This window comes from Atractosteus spatula, chromosome 24 (genome assembly GCF_055471065.1).
Source record: "Atractosteus spatula isolate fAtrSpa1 chromosome 24, fAtrSpa1.hap1, whole genome shotgun sequence".
Classification (NCBI taxonomy): domain Eukaryota; kingdom Metazoa; phylum Chordata; class Actinopteri; order Semionotiformes; family Lepisosteidae; genus Atractosteus; species Atractosteus spatula.
The window spans coordinates 13,808,576-13,833,788 of NC_142729.1; the positions used below are offsets into that span (position 1 = coordinate 13,808,576).

Sequence of the window (25,213 nt, forward strand, 5' to 3'; positions counted from 1 at the left end):
ATTTTAGACATAAATACATGCTATAGTATACAACAGTATCCTATGTTATTACTTTTTATAGTAATTTATATTATGCAATATCATATTCCTATTATATTATATTGTGCCGCCCTTTCGTACTGCGTAATAGAGTATCCTACACTATTCACTCTGATATTTTCTTTGTTTTTTTCGGCTTACTCTGAGTCTAGTTGAAAAGAATACAAACTTTGAACCCGGTTCACCACTCAGAAAAAGGGATGCGTGTCATGTTATTAACGGGCAGCGGGGCGAGCGCCTGTACGCGGTTAATCGTTTTGCGAGGCCATCACCACCAACGGTTGCCGGGTAACATCTTTTCAGAGCTCATCCACCTCCAGATGCAGGAGAACAAGGCGCTTCAACGGAAAGCAGCGTAGCAGCGTCAAGCGCCTGGCAGGAGGGGGGTTATTAAAAGCTGTTAAATGAATTAAGCCGCAGGGCACTGATCCCAGCTGCGCCCGCGCGTGCAGAAGTGCCAGGCAGGAATAGCAGATCCAGGCTCTCTCAGCTTTCCTGCCCAGGAAGATCACAAGCGGGCGAGCCGACCACAGAGCGGGAGATCAGGTGCGAGAGAGAGAGAGACAGAGACATGAGGAATTGAAGGAAGAGAAGGTCCTTCCCCACTTTCCATCCCTTTAAGAAGGACGAGGAAGAGGAGGGAGCTAGCCTGGCTAAAGGTGAAAGGGGAAAGGTCAAGGGGCAGTGCAGTGCCTAGGGGGTGGACTGCTACAGTATTGTAACAGACATGGATGGTGTAAAATAATTTTGCCAAAAAAGTTAAGACAATATCAGAAAACCCCTTGGTTTTAATTCCCCAAAGAGTATATAAAGATATTCATGGGGGATTGTAGATATCGCAGTCATGTTTTCATAAGCCCAGAGATACTGTAGAGTACAGGGTTCTGAATTCCCTTTCAGTGAATCATATGCAGTTTTATGACCAAAGGCTTTTGAACAAGAACTTACCTTCTTTTACCTCTCCTTCTAACTTCAGATATTTACGTGACCCAAGTTTAGTTTTTACAGGTTCTAACCTTTAGTATTTGTAATAAACGCTTTGAAATTCCTGAGAAATCAAAAGTATAAGGCTTGCGATACACTAGAGGTTAAATATGCGATGGTATAGATTCTGTGAAAACACTGAAGTACAGCATTGCAAATATTAAAGTCAATGCTATAATATGCTGTATAATATATAATGTGCTACAGTGTCTGCTGACCCTCGTCATGTCTATCAAAGCAGGTGAATATCAATATCAATATTGATTTTGATACGGCAACACCAAGACACCCTCTCCTTTAGGGCTTTCATGTCAGCTGGAGGACGGACACCCAGAATTCCAGATTATGGGGGCTGACATCCCTTTGTTCCCAGTTGCATAGGAGATCTCGTGTTCCAGTCGGAAATTAGTTAGCCAGCGTCGGACGGGTTCGAACCCGCACACCTCTGCCCTCTGCATCCGAGCAGAGGCTTTTCCGTGATGAGATAACAGCTTGGAGGCTGAGAAACACGCATGCTCGACGGGTTCTTCGGTGGGGGTCGATTCTATACTTGTTTGCTGGTGTACCATGGTAAAGGTGGATTGCAGTGCAGTAAAGCATGGTAAAACCACAGTGAAAACGCAGGAAAGCTCCGCTCGCACAGGAACAAAGCTGCTGCCCATTTTTTTGGGAAAATGAACCCAAGAGCAGGGGACAGGTATACCAGATGGACACAAGCAAGGGAAAGCAGGCGAAACAGAAATCCAGAGTCTGTGGTCAGAAACTGGCTGTGGTCAAAGCTGGTACGGACACTGTAGCGAAGCACAAACAGTCTGTACAGCAAGCCGGGGTCTAAGCTGAGATACTAGTGTAGAGAGAAACCAGAGCAGGGGGTGATCCAAAAGACATGGTAGAAAACAAACCGCTGTCAGGAATCCGAGGAAGTACAAGACAGGAGATGGGGGAATTATAAAATTGAGGGGCTTCGAGCGACACTCGTAGAGCAGACTCAGTCATAGAGGTCACCTCTGTACCCCTTTCCCAGCAAACCTTAGACATTCTGCACCACCTGGTGCGGCTGTTGATGCAAATCACCCTGCAGGTGATGCAGGTTTCCTGGTGGACTGCACTTCCCATGGTAACCGGTACAGTGTGACAGGCTCGTAGAGGGGTGGCTGGTTACTGTGGCAAATGCCAGCTGACCCTGCAGCGCTCCAACCCCCTCCACCCCACCCCACTTCCACAGTGGGAGCAAGCCTGACAAGTGACAAGGACTGGACAGCACTGCACACACATGAACACCAAGCAGCAGCCATGTCACCCTGCAATTCACATCTGGCAAACTTCTGAAGCTCATCAGGAGTGAGCCTGGCAAGTACCTGGAGGGGAGACTCCTGGGAAAAACCAAGGTTGCTGCTGGAAGAGGTGTTAGTGGGACCAGTAGTGGGCGCTCACCCTGTGGTCTATGTGGGTCCTAATGCCCCATTATAGAGATGGAGACACTAAACCGAGGTGCTGACTCTCTGGGGTCATTAAAAACCCCAGGGCGTTTCTCGAAAAAAGTAGCCCCGGATACCCCGGTGTCCTGGCCAAATTCCCCCCTGGCCTTTACCCATCATGGCCTCCTAATAACCCCCCTCTCTGAACTGGCTCCATCACTCTGCTCTCCTCCCCACTGAGAGCTGGTGTGTGGGGAGCAGACTGGCGCCTCATCCAGGTGGGGCTGCACCCTGCTGGTGGTGGAGGGGATCCCCATGACCTGTAAAGAGCTCTGAGTGGAGCCTCCAGAAAGGCGCTATATAAGTGTAAGCAATTCTTATTATAATCACAGGAAATATTCATGGGGGGGTGTTGATTTTCCAGAGTTTTACTGCGCTTTCCTCCTTTCCGCGATTCTGTCAAGCTATGAAATGTCGCTCTTCCGAGTGGCGAAACTCAAGTTTTACCGCCTGCCTCCCTGAGAACTGAACAAGCACACGGCGCACAAAAAGCAGCTGCAGCCCGTCCGAAATTTGGGATTGGGGAATTGGGAAAGGGAGGGGGAGAAACCCGCAATCTCGATTCCCGGTGACGACCTCCTCCCGGACGCACGCGACGCCACGCTGATGGCTTCCTACTGGCCAGTCGGCGGCCTGAAGGAGGCTCTGTTGTGCCGAGGGTCGGCCCCGACCCCCTGGGCCCGTCACTAATGGGGGCACCCCCCCCCCCTCCTGCAGTCAGTACGTGGCCCAGCCTGGCCAGCGCCACTCCCACCCTGGCAGCAGCTAGCCCTCACGCTAAAGTTGCTCAGCAGCGTTTGATACCCACCGTCATAGACGCACTGTTTGAGCGCAGCGCTGAAGGTGAAGGGCTGAGTGCAGATGCAGTGATAGGAACCAGGCGTATTGATACACACTCCATTCTTACAATAGGATGGGTCCTGACATTCATTCACATCTGCAAGGGATCACCACAGACATGGGGATTACACAAGGCAAAAACAATCCTGGTACATCGCACAGGTGTCTCTCTCTCTCTCTCCCCACTGTCTCGCCCCAACAAGCGGCATGGACAGGCAAAAGCAGGACCGCCTCGCCTGGGTTGAACCCCAGCTCCCCCCCCCCCCGGACATGGGGGACGTGGAAGAGGGGTGGGGGGGTAGCAAAAGAGGCATGTGTTTCGCCCCCCAGGGCGAAATCAAAGGAGGGGTTTGAAACACAACCCTTCCTCGCGCCACACAGGCATGTGCGCGCACAACACTCGAGCACAGACTCCCTGATCGGCTGGTTAGTCAGGCAACTGATCGCGCTGATGACTGCAGGCGGTGCAGGGTGGAAAGACGGAGCGGTCTCGTTGGGTGGAGGCAGTTTGGGGGAGCTGATGCTGAGACTCGAAGTGACGTCATAAAAAGGACAGAGAAACCAACAGGCTCTTTGATTTCTGGGGGTTTGATGGATGCAGATGCAGATGGATGCAGCATGACCACATACTGTATAACACCTGATACACACCTAGTCTCCTAGACTCCTAGACTGCTCACATGTCACAATCTGTGCGTTTTGAGTTACTCAAAACCTGTGCTTTTCTGCGCAACGATTTTGCACTCTGCAGGGTTGAAGTCCAAACTCAAGAGATAGATCACTTTATTGGCCATATACAATGTCTTGCATTAGGAATGTGTCTTTTAACAGACCCCAACTTGCTCTCCATAAGACACACAGACAGGGAGAGAGAAGCTGGGGGTCAGAGCACAGGGTCAGCCATTTATACGGCGCCCCTGGAGCAGTTGGGGTGAAGGGCCTTGCTCCTTGCTCAATGGAGTAGGATTCCTCTGCCGGCCGCGGGATCTGAACTGGCAACCTTCCAGCCACAGGTGCAGATCCTGAGCCACAGTGCCCGAACTGGTGTCAGGTTTCAAAAAACAGCACTATAAAGCCTTTTCCTTATCTTCTGTGATAGACACAGTGTCAGGGGGCCTCTGTCTATCTGATTTTCAAGGATACCTGCTATCGAGAGTCTCCTAGCCTACTTAGAACTGACAGATAAAGATGTGTATATGCTGACAATCTCTCTCAAGACAGACGAGAGATATCTTGGTAAACTGATCATTGTGTTGTGACAGTTCTGCGGCTTTCCCATCATCATTTCCTGGGGGCCAGTACTATAGTAAGCAAGTGAAAACAGAGTAGAGACCCCCTAGAATCCACAGCAGGAGTATGGTAAAATTGTGGTAAAAGCGCAACATTTGCCAGTGTAAAGATCAATAAGAGGTATCCGGTTTGCATCCTGCAATACAAATAGTGGCCAAAACACATACTGGAACACATTTAACAAATTTTTAATGACCATCAACAAATATGCATTTTTAAAACGCATATCATTATATCTCAGACATCTGTCATTATATTTCAATGTATACTGACGTTACTCCCACAACGTCAAAAGACGGATTTTAGATTGCATTCAGATTTCCAGTATCTGGGCACTGTGCAGGATGCACGTTCTACCAATGAAGTGCATTTTCTGCATTGCAATGTTTTTTCACGTGTGAATTCGATGTTTTTATCTCGGTCATTCCATCCGTATGGTAGCAGGTAATGTACTGTAGTTTCCATATGTGTGAACTATGGAAGGAAGGAAGACTGAGGAATGTATGATCCCTGCTCTTGATGTGGAAACCTGTTTCTCTCAACACTACAGACAACATTCGGAATTTGCCTCGTGGTTGGGACACGGCTGAGCTGTGTGCGTCAGTCACACTTACCTGTAACGTTCGGGAGACAGTTATCATCTCATCCTTCTGCTCTGACTGAACTGCCCCAGCTTAGATCTTCCCCCCCTCCCCGGCCCTCCCTCGTAAATCGCCCATCATGGATTATTCAAGCACAGGGGTCGTACCAATATTCATATTTTCAAAGAACCCCTTTCGCCTCTTTCAATCAGACAGGGATCGCTTGAAATTGAACGGAACCTGCCAAAACCGGGGACGGCGCAATTCGAGGTCTCCTGTCCCTCTTGTTTTCATCTTGCTGTTAATAACTATTGGCTGACGGGTGACCTCCCTCTGTCAGCCCGACTGAGGAGATCCTCTGCTTGTCTGACGCCCCGAATCTTTTGCAGGATCGCGACGATCGATTTCTGCCTGGCTCATCACGGGGCCAGGCAGGAAGAACAAGGGCACAAGTCGGAAACAACAGAGCAGTGCACTTTAAAGTGAGAACAGGGGGCAGGAGCCTTTACACTAAGAGGAGTGGGAGTCTGGAACACGCACCAGGCCAAGTCACTAAAACGAACACCCTGGCCCCCTCTTATTTGTAGCTTTTTTATGCTCTTATCACAGCCTTGCTGAAACCAATTAAAAAATATACCAGAGTAACAGTACATGGCCAGAAACACATTCAAAAAGGTGTCTACCCATTATGTGAAATCTGCTTATTCCTGGTAAGAGTCGCAGTGACTCAACGCCTATCCCTGGACGGGCCATCAGTTCTTAAAGGGTATGCACACACGCCCAAGCACATTAGGACATTTTAAAGACCCAGACATGCCATTGGAAGACGAGCCAACAACGGAACACCAAAAAAAAGAACATGCAAACTCCACACGGAAGATGCCCCAGTCCGGAACAGAATGAACCCGGGACTGAAGAGCTGCGAGGTGCTCACTGCTGTGCGTATTTAAATATCAGTGAACATATTTAACAATTAGAAGTTTCTACAGTTCCTAAATTCCCTAATTTGGGCCTCTTTTGTTCTTAAAAAAAGAAAAACCACAGTAAGTGCCTCACACTTGCTTATCATTGTATGTTATATGCAATGTCTATGCTGTAAGGGGCTGACTGGTCTAACATGTACCTACAGTAGTTTAAGGGATTAATTTACCCCTGTTCGCCCTCTGATCTGGGGCTCTGGGTGGGCTCTGCTACTAAACCAGGAGCCGCGATCAGTGGAAAACCACGTTCAGGAAAGGCACAGATTTCAGATCGTCAGCGCTTGGTTCGTCCCGAAACAGACCCAGGGAGAAGGACATCCAGAATAGACTAAATCAAGCTGGAAATGTCTTTAGGATGCTTCACACTGTTTGGAAGTCACCCCAATATAGTACTCGCACCCTGCTGAAGCTATCCCAGAGCTGTGTCTAACCCTAACTCTTCTGTATGGCTCAGAACACTAGAGCATGGTGAAAGGAGATCTGAATCAGCTATCAACATTTCATCCCAAAGGTTTGCGAAGGATCCTACGCCTCTTCCGGAAGAACGGCTAGCCCCCCCATGCCATCAAGAGAGTACGGCCACCGTCGGGAAGAGAAGACGCGGGAGACGGATCGCGAGAAGGGAGAACTCCATCACTAAGACTGCCCTGCGCTGGACCCCTGAAGGGGGAAGACGCCAGCGAGGAAGACCCCGAACCACCTGGCGGAGATCTGTGGAAGGAGAACCTGCAGGCTGTGAGCCATAGCTGGGATACCATAGAAAAACTGGCTAAAGACCGACGGATCTTTGCTGCTGCTCTACAAGCCAGCAGGCGTAATAGAATAAGATCCCAGGGAGACTGGAGATGAAGGCCAAGGGAGGAGGAGGAGGTCCCGTCTTGCGGCGGTTTTCAACAGGTCCCTTTCCATTTTAAGCAACACCCGCCGGCTTAAAATCGCGCTGAAGGGGTCAGGGTGGGGTCAGGGTTGGGGGGCAGTCCTTCGAATATGAAGATGGGTACGCCCTTACTCACCACCCTGCTCCTCGGGGGGGATGCAGCTGTTGCGGTCGGTGGCCAGGGTCCAGGGCAGGGAGCAGATGCAGTAGTAGGACCCCAGGGTGTTCAGGCAACGCCCGTTCTTGCAGTTGGCCGGGTCCTGGCATTCGTCCACATCTGCAACGGCACCCTGCCGTGTTAGGCGGGGGTGGGGGGGGGATCGCCTCCAGACAACAGCACACAACACAGAACGGAGCTTCCCAAACTCACTTCCCAAAGTGTGTCCAGCGATGGACTGGTGTCCCGTCCAGGGGCTGTGTGTGTGTCTAGTGATGGACTGGTGTATCGTCCAGGGTGTGTGTGTGTCCTGTGATGGGACTGCTGTCCCGTCCATGGGATGTGAGTGTGTGTGTATCCTGTGATGGGACTGCTATCCCGTCCAGGGTGTGTGTGTCCTGTGATGGAACTGGCATGTCCACGGTGTGTGTGCGTGTCCGGTGATGGACTGCTGTCCCATCCAGGGGGTGTGTGTGTGTGTGTGTGTGTGTACGGTGATGTACTGCTGTCCCATCCAAGGGGTGTGTAGGTGTGTTTGCGTGTCCAGTGATGGACTGCTGTCCCGTCCAGGGGTTGTGTGGGTGCGTGTGCGTGTCCTGTGATGGGACTGGCATGTCCAGGGTGTGTGTGTGTGTCCGGTGATGGACTGCTGTCCCGTCCAGGGGGTGTGTGGGTGTGTGTGTGTGTGTGTCCGGTGATGGACTGCTGTCCCGTCCAGGGGGTGTGTGGGTGTGTGGGTGTGTCCGGTGATGGACTGCTGTCCCGTCCAGGGGGTGTGTGGGTGTGTGTGTGCGTGTCCAGTGATGGACTGCTGTCCCGTCCAGGGGGTGTGTGGGTGTGTGTGCGTGTCCTGTGATGGGACTGGCATGTCCAGGGTGTGTGCGTGTCCAGTGATGGACTGGCATCCCCCGTTCAGGGGGTGTGTGGGTGTGTGTGCGTGTCCAGTGATGGACTGCTGTCCCGTCCAGGGTGTGTGTGCGTGTCCAGTGATGGACTGGCATGTTCAGGGTGTGTGTGTGTCCTGTGATGGGACTGGCATGTCCAAGGTGTGTGTGCGTGTCCTGTGATGGACTGGCGTCCCGTCCAGGGTGTGTGGGTGTGTGTACGCGTCTCCCGTGATGGACTGGCGTCCCGTCCAGGGTGCGTGGGTGTGTGTACACGTGTCCAGTGATGGACTGGCATCCCATCCAGGGGGTGTGTGGGTGTGTGTCTGTGTCCAGTGATGGACTGCTGTCCCGTCCAGGGTGTGTGTGTGTGTGTGTGTGTGTGTGTGTGTGTGTGTCCAGTGGTGGACTGGTGTCCCGTCCAGGGGGTGGTCTTACTTTGTGCCCTGTGCTTCTGGGACAGCCTCTAAGGTGCTGTGGCCCTGACGAGGAATAAGCATCTTTCTGACACTTTCTAAATCTCGAAGAGCCGCGCCGCGCTGCTGCAGTGTACCGGCCAGGACTGGTCAGATGCCCTTCAGAACAGGACTTCACCTTGCCACGTACCTACGACCGCGGGCATCACACACTTCTTCTTGGACGAGTCGGAGGCCCAGGGGGGGGTGCAGGTGCAGAAGAAGGAGCCCCTAGTGTTGACGCAGGCCCCGTTGGCACACAGCGACTCGTCGTGGCACTCGTCCACGTCTGGTGGCACAGAACAGCGCCCGATCAGGGCAAGCTCCCCCTCTTCATCGCAGCACCGCAGCAGGGAAGACCCAACTCTCGTCAACTGGGGGCAGGCCTGCATCTCAGGCTACCCGTGACCCCCCAGCTTAGTAAACGATGGTGGGCTTTTAAGTGACGTTTGAGAGGAGTGCCCACCACCAGTGTTTTGTTTTTTTCAGCTAGCCTAACCTTGCTCATATACAGCACATAGGTGTTCAAAAAGAGATCTTCGACACAGCTTTTAATCATACAAACAAAAAACGACATGGCCAAACGTTTTGCCATTTCAAAAGCCATCTAGCTGGGCGGAGTGGATGGCATGGCGGCCTTGCGGACTGGGGTGCTGTCTGGGTGGAGTTTGCATGTTCTTCCTAAGTTTGCATGAGTTTCCTCCTATAGTGCAAAGACATCCTGGCTGGGGGGTTAAGCGGCTTTGGGAAAACTGGTCCTGGTCTGAGTGTGTGTCTGTGTCTGTGTGCGTCCTGTGATGGACTGGCATCCTATCCAGGGTGTACCCTGCCTTGTGCCTGTCGCCTGCTGGGATAGACTCTGGCTCCCCAGTGACCCTGAATTGGATAGAGCCGTTAGCAGATGGAAGAATGGCCGGAAAAGCCCTTTAATTTGCGAGAGTCCCCAGCACAGTGCCAGCTGTACCCGTTGGTTTACGCAACGAAGGCAGAAGAGAAAAAATAAAATCTTCGTCTCCTGCATGATCGCCCCAGACGCTCAGACGACAAGACAAGAAGAAAGGCTTGTTATCCGTCTCTCTGACTGGACTTCTCAACGCTCTCCCCTGCTTTCCCAGTTACTATCATTTCCAGGTATGGAGACCGAGACCGGATAATAGCTGAGCTACAAACTGCATTGCCTTCGAGGAATGCCCGGAAGGCAAAGAAAAAAGACAAATAAAAGCTATTTTCCTTTTCAGGATCAAAAGTTCACCTAATTAACTGTTCACCTAGTTAACTAGTTAACGATTTGGCTGTTGTGACCTGTGTGGTAGGGAGTTGTTCATTTTTCTGAGGATGTCATCCAGCTGTTTCTTGAAAGACGTTCAGCTTCAACCACATGGCTGAGCAGCGCGTTCCACACTCCCGCCACCCTCTGTGTAAAGAAGAGTGCTTCCTGTCCTGACTGGAGGATCTCTTCCAGCTGTTTCTTGAAATAAGCCAGGTTATCGGCTTCAATCACACAGCTGGGTAGCTTGTTTCACACCCCCACCTCCCTCTTTGTAAAGAAGGGCCTTCTCTCCTGACTGGAGGATCTCACCCAGCTGTGTCTTGAGAGATGCCAGGGTAGAGGCTTCAACCACAGGGCTGGGCAGCTTGTCCCACACTCCCACCGCCCTCTGTGTAAAGAAGGGCCCCCTGTTTTCGCTTTTAAATGCGTTCCCACACAGCTTCCACTTGTGCTCTCTGGTTCGGGTTTCACTCTTCAGTCGCTGACTGGAAATCAGCTGCGCTACGGAAAGTGGGGGATACCTCAGCCCAGCTCTGGGGGTGCTCAGGCAGACAGGAGCCTGTGCTTGGGAGCAGGCAGTCAGAGTTGGATAAACCAGCAACCAACAAGCTCAGGATGATGGGATGATACTCTTACTGGCTGAGCTGATCAGCTGCCACTGAGGTAGACTGTGCAAAACGACTGCCCTTGCGTGAGACGTGTTTGATTTGATCTGTCCTCTTTTTGATTGCAATCGATGAAGGGAACTCGTCTCCGTCTTAATTCTATCAGAACCATTTAGTGGCTTAAACAGCAAACGTTTCTTCTGCAATGCTCCTGTGATTTACAGGGCAAACTCGATGTCTGCTCCAAAATCTGGAAAAATATTCCTCTTTCTTTAATTTTGTTTTCCCAATTTGGGGTTTTATTCTGGAGGGCTAAGAAAACCGTGCCAGGACACCTGATTTTATAAAGCCTCCCGCAGGATCTGTCTATGAGTCTCAATGTTTGTATCCGAAGGAGGAGACGAGGACAAGCCCTGGGAAAAAAAACTGCGGCACTCCACACGTGCTACAACTTGCCAAACTGACTTTCGAAGAAAGAAAACGGAATGTTGTTAGTTGTTTTTTTTTCTCATTTCTGTTTTGGCTGTTTCTTTCTAGTGTGTGTAGTGAGACAAACAAAAAAGCAATCGGATGGTTCAGACCTGGTGCCCAAGGAGTTCCCTTGAATTCAAGCCCTCAACCGGGCCTCTGCTGTCAGAACTTTCCAAGTTACAGGGGAGCTGCAACGCCATTTTTAAATTTTGAGATTAGAAAAAGTCGGCAGTGATGAGTGCATTTCAAACTACGGTGAAAGTAAATTGTGCACAGTAACTTGTAAAACCTCCTGTTTTCATCATTTCCAGGTCTGCTCAGCGCCATGTTTCTGCGATTCAGAACGAGGCAGCAGGACTTCCGGTGAGGTGAAGCGGCCCTGTGATCCTGTAAACAAGCAGGCTTGTGAATCCAGCTCTTCTAATCCAGTAGAAATACTGCTCTCCTTTTCCAGACGGTTTCACTGACAAATACTGCTCACCGGTTAACTCTGCCTGCAGATCACGCTGGAACATTTCTGCAGTGAAATGTCTGCTGCTCAACCTGTACTTATTCCCTCGTACATCTCGGTACATTAGTCATCACAGGGACTAGTGAGCAGGAAGGGCTGCTTCAAGTCGCAACTCTCATGAAATCTCGACAACATGGCAACCTTACAGTACTTTCACAAAGTTTATGATTGTAGACTTAATTTGGAATTTGTCTTTTTTTCTAAAACGTCAATGAATTGATTGCGTTACGAGATTTGGTAAACTGCTGTGAGACGTTAGGACTGCAGCTCCCCTTATATGATCAGTAAGACGTATAAAGGTGGAAACTGCCTCTAGACTGCTGAGAGTGGGTGATGTTTGAAACAGTTTTCTCTCTCTCGAGCCTCTTTGAGGTAAGGGCACTGTTTGGTACCATGTTGAAAAACCGCTGGTCGGGGCCAGGGACGAAAGCGAGAGTTCAAACGAATTGTGGCATGAAAGTGGCCCTTCCTGCTCACTAGTCACTGTAAGCAAATGAGAAACATGGTCTCCTAACAATGTTAATTATTATGAGTGTGTTTTAGTTAGTCAGCAGGTTGCTCTTTTATTCCAATGCTTAAAAGTACCTAAAAAATGTGTCTGCTTGTATGCGCCAGTTTGATGAAAATATTTTACTGCTAATATTGTAGCGAAATTCACTTGGTCTAAAGAATGTTTACACTGTTAATAGGGCTGTGTTTGCGTCAATAGAAGTTTTGTTGCCTCGCTCTGAAGCGCAGGCGATGACAGCAATATGGCATTACACATACTGCGAAACTTTGTCTCTTTTTGGATGTAAACTGGAGCTTGTACACCTTCTCGTGTACTTGGTAGTTTCATTGTGGTTTGACATGCATTCATCATTGCTGAAGCATCATAACCCCAAAATGTAAAAATAGCTTTGCAGTTCCCTTTTAAGATGACCTCTATGCGCCCTCTTGTGGCTTTGGGTAGAACTACCAGCTGCATCTCACCTACCTCTAACTAAAGCTCAGACAGACACCACAATAGAGAGAACTGAATTACCAATGCACTCCAGCAGGTTACTGTCGTAGTAGAAGCCTTGCTGACAGTAACACTCATACCCAGGCTGTGTATTCACACAGTGGCCTTCTTTACAGATCTCTTCCTTGAACAGCACACACTCGTCGATATCTGCCAAGACACAGAGAGAAACCAAACACCCAGCAGGAATGAGACAAAGCATTCATGTGAGAAGAGAGAGCCTGAAACTGCACCTACTGTGTGCCAACAGATACCCATGCCCTCAGGAGAGCTTACTCCCCTGAAGTGCTTAGTTTGGCAAAAACCATTAAGATATGTTTAATAATAATATTAATCGACTCAAAGCTCTTTACAGGTAATAGGGATCCCCTCCACCACCAGCAGTGTGTACCCCCACATGGATGATGCGCCAGAACACTCCCCACACCCCAGCTCTCAGAGGGGAGGAGAGCATAGTGATGGAGCCAGTTCAGAGAGGGGGGTTATTAGGAGGCCACGATGGGTAAAGGCCAGGGGGAAATTTGGCCAGACGCCGGGGTAACACCCCTACTCTTTTCAAGAAACGCCCTGGGATTTTTTAATGACCACAGAGAATCAGGGCCTCATTTGTCTCATTTGAAAGACGGCACCTTTTTACAGTCTAGTGTCCCCGTCACTATACTGGGGCATTAGGACCCACACAGACCACAGGGTGAGCGCCCCCTACTGGTCCCACTAACACCTCTTCCAGCAGCACCTTTATCTTTCCCAGGAGGTTTCCCAGTCAGGTACAGGCCAGGCTCACAGCTGCTTTTGTTTGAATACAATTAGACTTTGCATTTTCCACCACAATGCTGGAGAAGGGTGGCTGTTGTTGTTGACAAGCAGTTTATTGAAGCACTTATGCGGAGAAATTAAATCTGCAGGATCTCTATAGTGCACTCCAACAATCAACATGTCGGGCACATTAATTAAATTAAGTTATACATTTTGTGCTGTCTAAGACAAAACAAACAAAACAGCTTGTATTGGAGGGGGAAGTTCAGCTGTATAACAGAAATAGGGGTGTGTATGTATCTCTTGTTTTAGTGAGAACCTACCTCTGTGTGCTGGCAGCCCATACTCTGTGATGCTCTCCTCGATGTAGAAGCCTCTTCCAATCGGACACAGGGAGTGGAACTCCGCTGCGGAAAACAAGCATCGGAGAGGAGCTTCAGGGAAAGAACACGACGGTGTCACAGTTTAAAGCACTGCTGCCTCGCAGCGCTTGGGCCCTGGGTTCAGATGTGGACCTGGGGTGCTTGTCTGGGTGGAGTTTGCATGTTCCCCCTGTGATCATGTGGGTTTCCTCCCACAGCCCAGAGACGTGCTAGTAGGTTAACTGGCTTCTGGGCAAATTTGCCCTGATATGAGTGTGTGTATGTGTCAGTGTGTGCCCTGCGATGTACTGGCTCTTGCTGGGATAGGCCCCAGCTCCTCTGTGACCCTAAAATGGAAGAAGCTGTTTAAAAAAGGATGGAAGGCTCATTAGGGTTCACACTGCTGGTCCAGATGTACACCGTTTTTTTACTGGTTACACACACCTTTCCATAAGTGAATTGTTATTTCACCATTCTATTATTATTATAATATTATTATTATTATTTTTATTATTATTATTGTGTTCCAGGATGACTGAAACAAACACCTTAGACCGTTAGACCGTCAAGCTAGCAGGCAGCACAGCGACTTTCTCGGAAACTAGATGCTGGAATTTATATTCTCCATATGTTCTTCTGCCTTGTCCTGTGCTGTGCCTGTCCTCGATCTATTCATGATAACACTGAGGGTATGCCTGTTCATACAAGCAGGGTCTCAACGTCTGCAAAATGAATGAGTTGGTCTTTCCACTGTGGGGTTTGGGCTGGAATCAGAGCAGAGCTGGATAAAAATGAGACAAAGGTTGCTCATTTCAACGTCCAAATGATCTTGCACAGAAGATATGAATCTGAGATGAATCTGTAGTAGTTTCTGAGCTGCCCAAGTACCAGCAGCTCAGTCTGCACTGGAACGAACGCTCCAGGTTCTGTGTCAGCAGTGAGGGGAATGACAGTTTTATTGCCCACTTCATTACAGTGGGGCATGCTGATCACAGAGCAGAGAGAGAGAGGGATTCACGTTGTTTATTGTAGCTGATTACTACACATTTGTGATTGCTGTTGTTTGTTTTAGTTGATCAGTATTATTTTACTCAACTTAAAGCCAATGCATTAGTGTTTTCTTATATAAGAGCTTTACTTATGTCTTTTAAACTGAGTACTATACTATAAACTGCAGTAGATTATGTGGTGGTATAAATGACTTAGACTTGGTTGTATGTGAATCTGGCAACCGGCGATGGTTCTCTGCACCAAACCTTCGCGAATGTCTAGACCCTGCTATACCGTTCTTTTTTATGTGACTGGGGTGACTGATCCTGCTCAATGATGAACAGAAGTTTAAATAGAAAGAATCACGACTAGATCTAATTTAGCAAAGTTAGAAAGCTTTGATACTGCCTAGCTTCAGAACCAATTTAATTAGGCCTCATGCCTTAGTATCAGTCTCTTATTTTTTTGCACGTTATTGGTGGAAATAAAGCTGCACTGACGTTTGAACTGATAAGACTGAATTTAATATATTTCCCCATTCATTTTAAAGGCTTGTTGCAAAACTGGACACACACACAGAAGTGGGCTGAGTTAAGGGTGGGGGGAGTAGACGGTCGTACCGGAATTGTGGACGGGACAGGGGTAGATCTCGCACCTGTCCCCCCAGCCCACCCCGACGGTGCAGCAGCATTCCTGCTTGGTGATGTTGACGGCCAGGACACTGTCGCAGAATACTGTGTCGTCCAGGTTCAGATAGCACTCCTTCTTGTCGTCGTCGTCCGTCTCGATCTCTGCAGAAGAAAACAGGAGCTTGTCATGCTGGCACCCCCCCCCATGGATCACCACTGAGCCCCCCAGCTAGCATTGCCACAGCATCCAGAGGAGTTTCTACTGGTTGCAGAGTTTCTACTGGTTACTGGTTACCTGATCCGACAGGAAGCCTGTTCCACCTGTCCACCATTTACGACCCAACCCATCTCAGGTGGAGCAGGCTTCCTGTCGGATCACGTAACCCTGGCAACCAGTAACTTGGCAGTGCTCTGGGCTCTGTTATAGAATTTTGCTCTGAACCACAGCTGAGTTCCCAAGCTTTGTGTTCCCTCCCGTGTGTTACTCTATTGGCTTCCTAGCCTACCTTTGTCTCAATTTCACCTTTCCACTTGTGCTTCGCTCTCGAGTCTACTTGGATTTCATTCTTCCTTTGTTAGACCACAACTCTGGACTGTTTGCTTGCTCGTATCCACTGTGCTGCATCCTCGAACCGCTGCTTTTCCCCCCATATAAGCAGCGGCCACTACAAAGCTGGCTAGCTTGCCTTCACTCGTGACCTCCTTGTATAAAAACATGTTCTCCAGCTGCCCATGGTCTGAGCAGTCCTTGTGTCCTCTTGCAATTCTGTGCACTCGAAGCAAAGGTTTCAGAAGGAGAAGATTTGTTTCAGGGAGTCTTTAGCACTGGATCTGGTGAGGATCCTTTTAGCGGGGTGTAGCAAGGTGCCTGTTTATTCCACCCCAAGCCACAAGAGGGCACCCATGTCTTCTCAATTCTCTGAATGTGGTTCCTCTCTTAGTGAGCAGTGGTACGGAAACAACATCACCAACAACCTGCCAGCTCATGTTTCCTGTTAGTGGGTGGAAAATCCAACACTTGATTTCCCAGCTAATCGCTTTGAAACACACAGATCCAATGCATGATGAATTCCCAGCTAATCACATTTAAAGATATGGATCGATTCAAATGCTGATCAGTTACGGAGGTGATTTTAGAGAGCTGCGATAAAAAAAATCTGCAAACACTTCTTCTCACAAGGACCAGACCAGGGTTTTGAGCTTACTGCTTTCTTAAAGGTGTAATGAAATCTGTACTTGGATGCTGGGATCAGGGGATTTTAAAAAGCAGGGACACCTGAGTGTGGCTCAGCTGATGAAAGGCAGATCAGAGGATGCAGGCATTCCTCGGGTGGTTTAGATCTGGACAGCATCATTGCAACTGGGATTCTCCCCAGAAACCAGGTTACACCACAGGGAGAGCATCGTTGGGGCAGAGCCTTCTCCATAGGGAAGCAGCTCCTGTTGCTTGCAAGGTAAGTGTTAGCTTGCAGTGAAGACAGCTCCTCAATTCAGTGCTTCGCTCTACCGGATTTGAAGGCTGATGGTGGCCTGTTTGTTGAAGGACATCAAGAGGAGGTCTTTATCATTCTTTTGGAATTCCAATCCATGACTGTTAGGATCTAGGTATAACAGATCCTCCTGTCACGTAGCCCGCTTGTGGAGGATTCACACACATTAAACCCATCTTCTCTCAGATATTTATATGGGAGGTACTTACTGAGTTTCGGACCAACCTGATATCTTACCCTTTCTGCCCGAGTTAGGTCCTCAACCTTCGCTGTTCCACTTTCCCTGTTACATCTTGATTAAATAGATTTTTAAATCACTGGCAGATGCTGTTTGGCCAGAGGACAAGACTTGAACTTCGGTCACCTTGGCAGTCAGAAACGGCAACCTTCAGTTTTAATTTTCCTCTTTACTTGAACAATCTCCGTAAATGCCCCTTGTTGTGCCTAACCCGAGATATCACTGTTCTATCTCCCTGGGTGTGGCCACTCTCTGTCTGGTTTTGTTCTCCTGTATGACGAGAAAAATCAGCTCCCTTAAGGTGCTACTGAATCCTCTCATTTCCATGTGAGGAATGCGCCCCGAGACTCTTCTTTGATTCTCAAGAGTTGACACGTTGCCCCAGCTGTATGAGCCCAGCTCATCACTGCACTCCTTCGTGTCACATAAGGAATGCCCGACAAAGCTGATAACTGTCGGTTACACCTCTCGGCGACATTCGGATTTTTGATGACCCAGCCACTCCGCAATGCCTTATGGGATGGGTAGCACCGAGTGATGATGTCGTGTTTCAGCGGGTCACCGTTTTACCAAATCGCCATGAAGGCCGTGGCTGACTAACGTTCCTCCTACCCCTTTGGCAGAATGCCTACTGCTCAGGGAATCCCAGCTATGGCAGACTCAAGACCCAGGTTCAAATCAGCGTTGTCTGGGCCTAAGGACTCGTGGTGCGCTCTGAGTGAGCACATTTACTGGTTGAGTCCTGGCTGCAAAATAAAGAAACAAAAGCCGAAGAAACAGCGGGGAAGGTGGCAGGTCTTTTTTCGCGGACCACAGATGTAATCTACCTTCACAGCTGTGCTTGTCCTCTGAGCTGATGAAGCCCTCATGGCACAGGCAGATATAGTTGCCCTCCACATTCTGGCACAGCCCGTTCGGCTGGCAAAGACTCCTGTCGTGGGCGCACTCGTCAATGTCTACGAGGGGACAGAAATAACATGAAGGCAAGGCTGCCAAGATTTCACCTTTACTATGACCAAGAATATATATATATAAAAAAACAGTTTTCCTCAAAGCTGATGCAGACCTTACAATCTGATAATACTTTGTTATCTGATTTCTCAGGAATTTGTCTGGCATCAAAGCAGTTATGTTTTACCTGCCCAAAAACTTGCAAAACGTGACAACTGTACAGGTATGCATTACATTACATAACTGACATCTACTCAGTTCATAGCACTCCTAAAGGAATCCACACCACACCAAAACCCTTCAAATGTACTCTCTTAGATTATTCTAAGCCCATATACAGTAATTACACAACACACCTTTACTTTTGCATGTAATTCACTGACTGCACTTGCCGATATACTATTACTATTATATTATACTATTTATTTTGCAGAGTCTACTTTAAGGGTCTCTGTTTTGAAAGCATCAGTAGGTATTACTCAGGCAGATGTACGGGCATCAGATGATACTGCACACTCTTACAACATGCTCTATAATGCAAGCAGGGTGAGATCTCTGCTCAAGTGGCTGCCCCACTGTCTTAGAGCCAATCCTCAAGAGTCTGACACCTTGGCTGTTTGTTGAGTGTCTGTGTCTGGGTGTGCCTGGCGATGGACTGGCGTCCTGTCCAGGGTGTACCCTGCCTTGCTGGGATAGACTCCTGCTCCATACTGAATTGGAAGAAGCAGTTAGAAAATGGATAGATGGATGGAACCTCACACTGCAGGTCCAGACACCCTTCCATCGGTGAACTGTCATTTCAGCGTTCTGTAGCGTTACCAGTGAAACAGAGACCAGATCATTTCTCCACACTGCATTTTTTAGCTTTTGTCCAGTTCCAGCCATGCCAGTCTTCAGTTAATGGGCGTCATCACCCGAGGGGTGGAGGTGTAAAATGGGTACCCGAGTTGCCCATGGTAAGAAACGGCGAAGGCTGTCCTAATCATCATGCACTGAGCCACACAAACCAGTCACATGGACATCGACTGGGCAGGTGCCCGAGTATACAGTATGAAGGAGGAGGAGATGGCCGGGGCTCCCCAAAGCTCAATAAAAAAAATCTGCTGATTGTATTCAATCAGATTCTGCAGGCGGGAAGATACGAGAGCACCTGGCTTCACTGCCTTCAGTGGAATCAGTAGGACACCCGCCAGTCCCATTTAATCAGGCTTTTATCAGCTAATCAAAATGCAGGTATAATTCACAGGATTTAGCACATCACATATTATAAGAAACCGGTGCTCTGGATGTTCATGAATAATAATAATTAATAATTGCTTACACTTATATAGCGCTTTTCTGGACACTCCACTCAAAGCGCTTTACAGGTAATGGGGACTCCCCTCCACCACCACCACCAGTGTGCAGCCCCACCTGGATGATGCAACAGCAGCCATAGTGCGCCAATACTCTGCTCTCTTCTCAGTGGGGAGGAGAGCAGAATGATGGAGCCAGTTCAAAGAGGGGAGTTATTAGGAGGCCATGATGCGTAAAGGCCAGGGGGGAAATTTGGCCAGGACACCGGGGTAACACCCCTACTATTTTCGAGAAACGCCCTGGGATTTTTAATGACCACAGAGAGTCAGGACCTCAGTTTTACATCTCATCCGAAGGATGGCACCTGTTTACAGTCTAGTGTCCCCCGTCACTATACTGGGGCATTAGGACCCACACAGACCGCAGGGTGAGCGTCCCCTGCTGGCCCCACTAACACCTCTTCCAACAGCAACCTTAGTTTTAACCAGGAGGTCTCTTCATCCAGGCACTGACCAGGCTCCCACCTGCTGAGCTTCAATGGGGTGCCAGTTGTGAGTTGCAGAGCGATATGGCTGCTGGCTTGAAATGAACATTTGGATTGGGACATGCTTTCTCTGCTGCACTACAATCACTGTGTCGGACACTAAGCTCAGGGAGACGGGGCCCATGTGCCCGCTAGTGTCACTGGTGTTTATATCTCCTGACCAATGGCAAGCACCAGCCTACCTTGGCAGAGACGCCCACTGACCAGCTGGAAGCCCTTGGGGCACTCGCACCGGTAGGAGCCCATGGTGTTGATGCAGCGGCCCCTCTGACAGTTCGAGGGTCTCTCACACTCGTTGATGTCTGCATGGGGAGGGGGGAGGGGGGGGGAGAAGCCAAACCTGTCAATCAATCAATCAAAGTTGATTTATCAAATGCACAAACAATACAGCATGCAGCAGTAGTTGCCGGCGATGAAATGTCTTTCCGGCGCGCTCAAAGGGAGTGGTAAAAATCAGAAAATGAAAGGTTACATAATAATAGATAATACTGCAATAGAAATGGAATAAAACAAACTCAAGACAGAGGTCAATATACATAGAGCTGCGATGCGTCCAGGGTGTATGCAATACATTATGTCTAAGTAGTGCAGCAGGCCGAATACAGTGAAAACTGTGTGTAAATGTAGCCATTACAGGTGATTTGCTGAAGGTGACTGCAGCTCGGCTATTTAGCAGTCTTATTGCCTGGAGGTAGAAGCTGTGCCGTAATCTGTTAGTCTTTGACTGAATGCTTCGATAGTGTTTACCGGACGGTAGGTAATAATAATTGCTTTCACTTATATAGCGCTTTTCTGGACACTCCACTCAAAGCGCTTTACAGATAATGGGGATCCCCTCCACCCCCAGCAGTGTGCAGCATCCACCTGGATGATGCAAGGGCAGCCATAGTGCACCAGAACGCTCACCACACATCAGCTATCAGTGGGGAAGAGAGCAGAGTAATGTAGCCAAATTCATAGAGGGGGATTATTAGGAGGCCATGATTGGTAAGGGCCAATGGGAAATTTGGTCAGGATGCCGGGGTTACACCCCTACTCTTTTCGAGAAACGCCCTGGGATTTTTAATGACCACAGAGAGTCAGGACCTCGGTATTACGTCTCATCCGAAGGACGGCGCCTGTTTACAGTCTAGTGTCCCCCGTCACTATACTGGGGTATTAGGACCCACACAGACCACAGGGTGAGTGCCCCCTGCTGGCCCCACTAACACCTCTTCCAGCAGCAGCCTCAGCTTTCCCAGTAGTCTCCCCTCCAGGTACTGACCAGGCTCACACCTGCTTAGCTTCAGTGGGGCTGCCAGTGGTGAGCTGCAGGTGTTATGGCTGCTAGGTGTTATACAGTTACTACTAGTGTTATTTCACAAGGCCTATAGCAGATGCAAGGACGTGTGTGTGAGAGTAATAAGGAGTCAGACCACAGCACCCCTATTCTAGCAAAGCTATTATTATTAATAATAATAATAATTGCTTACACTCTACTCAGAGCTCTTTCCAGGTCATGGGGATCCCCTCCACCCCCAGCAGTGTGCAGCCCAAGTCCGCTCCCCACACCCCAGCTCTCAGTGGGGAGGAGAGCAGAGTGATGGAGCCAGTTCAGAGATGGGGGTTATTAGGAGGCCATGATGGGTAAAGGCCAGGGGGGAAATTTGGGAATTTCCCAATTTGGGAAACACCCTGGGATTTTTAATGACCACAGAGAGTCAGGACCTCAGTTTTACATCTCATCCGAAGGACAGCGCCTTTTTACAGTCTAGTGTCCCTCGTTACTATACTGGGGCATTAGGACCCACACAGACCGCAGGGTGAGCGCCCCCTGCTGGCCCCACTAACACCTCTTCCAGCAGCAGCCTCAGCTTTCCCAGGAGTCTCCCCTCCAGGTACTGACCAGGCTCACACCTGCTGAGCTCCAGTGGGGCTGCCAGTGGTGAGCTGCAGGGTGACAGGGCTGCTGGCATTTTAAGGCTGTGAAAGGAAAAGGGTCCCATCTACCTCACTGACTTTCTGCTTTTTCAGACTTCACCCCTGTCTTTAGGATCAGGTCAGTTAAATCTGCTGCAAGTCCCCAGACTACCTGCTCTTGGTTCCTCACTGGAACAGCCAGACAAGAAGTTTTCCACTGAGACCTTTAAAGGATCTTAACATCCTTCTCTACCAGCAAGCTGCTCAACTCCCAGTACTATAAACTGTCTGATTTCCCATCTTTTTCCTTCTTTGTCATTTTCAAGCTCCTTGACTTCTCTTTTAGCTTTTTTTTGTAATTTCTGACTGTGTGGTTTTGCGTGATGTAAATGATCCCTGGCCTCAAAGGAACACCTTGCGGATGACCGAATCCCATTTGTCTGGAACAGAGGAATTTAATTTCTCCAAGCGGTGCATTTTTCTAGTTGAAGCGGTGCAGTCATCCTACGCAAATTTCATTTGTGCCCAATTTTTTCACGGGGCTAAGCATTTTCAATTCAACTCCGAATACTTTATTCATCTCCAGGAGGGGGTAATTTAAGCCGCAGGCATGCAACAATGACTCATTCCACATAAAATAACATTACTAAGAAAATATCAAAGAAAAAACAGCCAAGAGACCATAGAAAAGTTGCAAGTGGTGCTTTTGCCTGTATAGAGTACCCGGTACCATATGGGGTTGGATTCAAACTGGGCCCAATCCTCCCGGCACAAAACTGGCGCCACATCCACGATGCCGACATGCACTGCAGATCTTGAGCGACCCTGGGAGGGACGTCACCCTTAAAATATCATGTCGAGAGGGCTCATCGCACCCCGTTATTAATATACTGTATACTGTTGCGTAGTGTCAAAGAGTATACTGTATACTATACTGTAAACAGGCGTCGTCTTTCAGATGAGACGTAAAACCGAGGTCCTGACTCTCTGTGGTCATTAAAAATCCCAGGGCGTTTCTCGAGAAGAGTAGGGGTGTTACCCCAGTATCCTGGCCAAATTCCCCACCCTGGCCTTTACCCATCATGGCCTCCTAATAACCCCCCTCTCTGAACTGGCTCCATCACTCTGCTCTCCTCCCCACTGAGAGCTGGGGTGTGGGGAGCGGACTGGCGCCTCATCCAGGTGGGGCTGCACAGTGGTGGTGGTGGAGGGGATCCTCATGACCTGTAAAGCGCTTTGAGTGGAGTGTCCAGAAAAAGCGCTATATAAGTGTAAGCAATTATTATTATTATTATTATTATTATTATTATTATAAAGAGTCAGTTTTGAAGGACACGCCCCAGTGATCTCACAGCTTTGACAGTGACATTCCTGGCAAAGACTTGCAAACCACCCCCAAAAAAAACAAATTCTCCACTTCTTTTCTTTAAAAAACACAAAATAAATGAACCGAAATGGCTAACTGGCCACATCAGAACTAGAAATAATTTTGGAAACAGTATTAAAGTGACATGTTGATACTGGCTGCTATGTAAGGGAAATTAATTCTAATGCTGTCAATGCTACAGCTTCCTGGGGGAAAATACGGCACCGTGAAATTGAGGAGATCTGTCTTTTTCTTGGAAAACCTTCTTGATGGGACAGTCTGCATCCTCACCCCCATCTTTCTTTGTACAACTGTCTGGTAGAGGCCAGATGTGCAAAACCTGCACTTGAAACTTACCAGCAGTCATATCACCCTGCAGCCCCCCCCCCTGAAGCTCAGCAGGTGTGAGCCTGGCCAGTACCTGGAGGGGAGACTCCTGGGAAAGATGAGGCTGGAAGCTGTTAGTGGGGCCAGTAGGGGGCACTCACCCCATGGCCTGTGTGCCTCAGTATAGTGGTGGGGATACTATACTTTAAAAAGGCACTGATGAGACATAAAACCGAGGTCCTGACTCTCTGTGGTCATTATAAATCCCAGGGTGTTTCTTGAGAAGAGTAGGGGTGTAACCCCGGTGTCCTGGCCAAATTTCCCCCCTGGCCTTTACCCATCATGGCCTCCTAATAACCCCCCTCTCTGAACTGGCTCCATCACTCTGCTCTCCTCCCCACTGAGAGCTGGTGTGTGGGGAGCGTTCTGGCGCACTATGGCTGCCGTCGCATCATCCAGGTGGGGCTGCACACTGGTGGTGGGGGGAGGGGATTCCCATTACCTGTAAAGTGCTTTGAGTGGAGTGTCCAGAAAAGCAGTGTATAAGTGTAAGCAATTATTATTATTATTGAAATGATTTGATCATGAGATACAGATGTTCTCTAGGTGAGAATTAAACAGAGATTGTGTCGGGAAGCTCAGGGCTGGTGCCACAGCTCGTTAATCAAGCAAGTTCTAAAACAAAAGAAGGAGGCATGCTCACACGAATATTTTTATTCCACAAGTGAACATCCCTGGCTAATACAAGCTCTGAGTGTGTGGCTCATTCTTCCTTTTTAATTCTACCTTGCTCCTGGCTGTTGACCTAACTGTCTTCACAGACATGGTAAGGGTGTAACACTAGTTAAAGTGCGGGATAATATTCTGAGTGCAACAATAATATTGATAGACAAACTTGAACAATTTCAGAAAGTGAAATGTTTTAATCTGATGATGCATGCATACGTTGAATACCCCCAATGCATTCCTAGTTTTAATCTGATGATGCATGCGCACGATGGTATCGAAATCTCCAGAGATGTCTGACTTTTATGGGTTTACGGTCAAAGACTGCACAAGACGTGTTAACTAACATAATACACCATTTCGGTTCAGTACAAAATGCTGTTCAGGAATGTTGTTCTACTGTTCTATGTGTGCTATAACTTCTCCATATGAGCTCTCCATTGATAATGCATTTAAACGAAAAAAACAGTGTTGGTGAATTCTACATGCTATAACCCACAATTAGTAGTTTTGGTGCCAAACTACCCAAGCAAACTGGAAAAGTACCTAAATGCAATGGGCTGATGTCCGGTTATGATCGCTTGGAATGAAGCGAAGACTTTTACCTCTATTTGAATGGGTATTGTAATGGGTGTCGCTTTCACAGGAGTTTTGCTTCTGAAAAATAAATTTGGGCTCTAACTGCACTCGTAAAGCTGGGGATGAGAGTGTCTATTGTCGGGACTCGTGGTTTCTTTCTCCCAGGCTATTCAGGCAGAGCTTCGCTGAAACGGGGTGAGAACGGGACAGGGCAGAGGGAGGCCTACCTTCGCAGTGGCTGCCCTCCTGCGTGGGCTGGTACCCGGGGTAACACTGGCAGTGGAAGGAGCCTTCAGTGTTGATGCAGTGCCCGTTGGCACAGAGCCGGGCATCCTCGCACTCGTTGATGTCTGTTGACAGGGAGCACAGTGGGGGTGGGAGTCACGGGCTGGCACAGACAAGTAGGCCATCACCACGGCAGGGGGGGGGGGGGAGTGGGCGGATCTCACCTCGGCAGCCCTTGCTGTCGGACTCGGGGACGAAGCCCTCGTGGCACAGGCAGCGGTAGGTGCCCACCAGGTTCTCGCAGTGGCCGTTGGGGCACACGCCGGGGGTCTGGCACTCGTTGATGTCTACAAGAATCCAGCAAGGCGAGGGTTAACCCGCCTGTTTCCCCCCCCCCCATGATTCCCTTC

General features: G+C 48.9%; 1 protein-coding gene across 6 annotated transcripts in view; it reads right to left on the reverse strand.

Moving 5' to 3' along the window:
• The window catches only part of ltbp3 (latent transforming growth factor beta binding protein 3), a 111,244-nt gene that overhangs the window by 11,139 nt on the left and 74,892 nt on the right, over positions 1–25,213 (reverse strand). For 4 of the 6 annotated variants that reach the window (XM_088904733.1, XM_088904731.1, XM_088904729.1 and 1 more), the window contains 10 exons: positions 25,028–25,150; positions 24,806–24,928; positions 19,864–19,983; positions 17,718–17,846; positions 15,154–15,324; positions 13,505–13,588; positions 12,447–12,575; positions 8,717–8,854; positions 7,206–7,346; positions 3,310–3,438 (listed from right to left, as the gene is read on the reverse strand). In XM_088904733.1, coding sequence (XP_088760859.1) covers positions 3,310–3,438; positions 7,206–7,346; positions 8,717–8,854; positions 12,447–12,575; positions 13,505–13,588; positions 15,154–15,324; positions 17,718–17,846; positions 19,864–19,983; positions 24,806–24,928; positions 25,028–25,150 — 1,287 coding nt within the window. The remainder of the gene's footprint in view (positions 1–3,309; positions 3,439–7,205; positions 7,347–8,716; positions 8,855–12,446; positions 12,576–13,504; positions 13,589–15,153; positions 15,325–17,717; positions 17,847–19,863; positions 19,984–24,805; positions 24,929–25,027; positions 25,151–25,213) is intronic. The other 2 variants (XM_088904732.1, XM_088904734.1) reach the window with 2 other exon arrangements.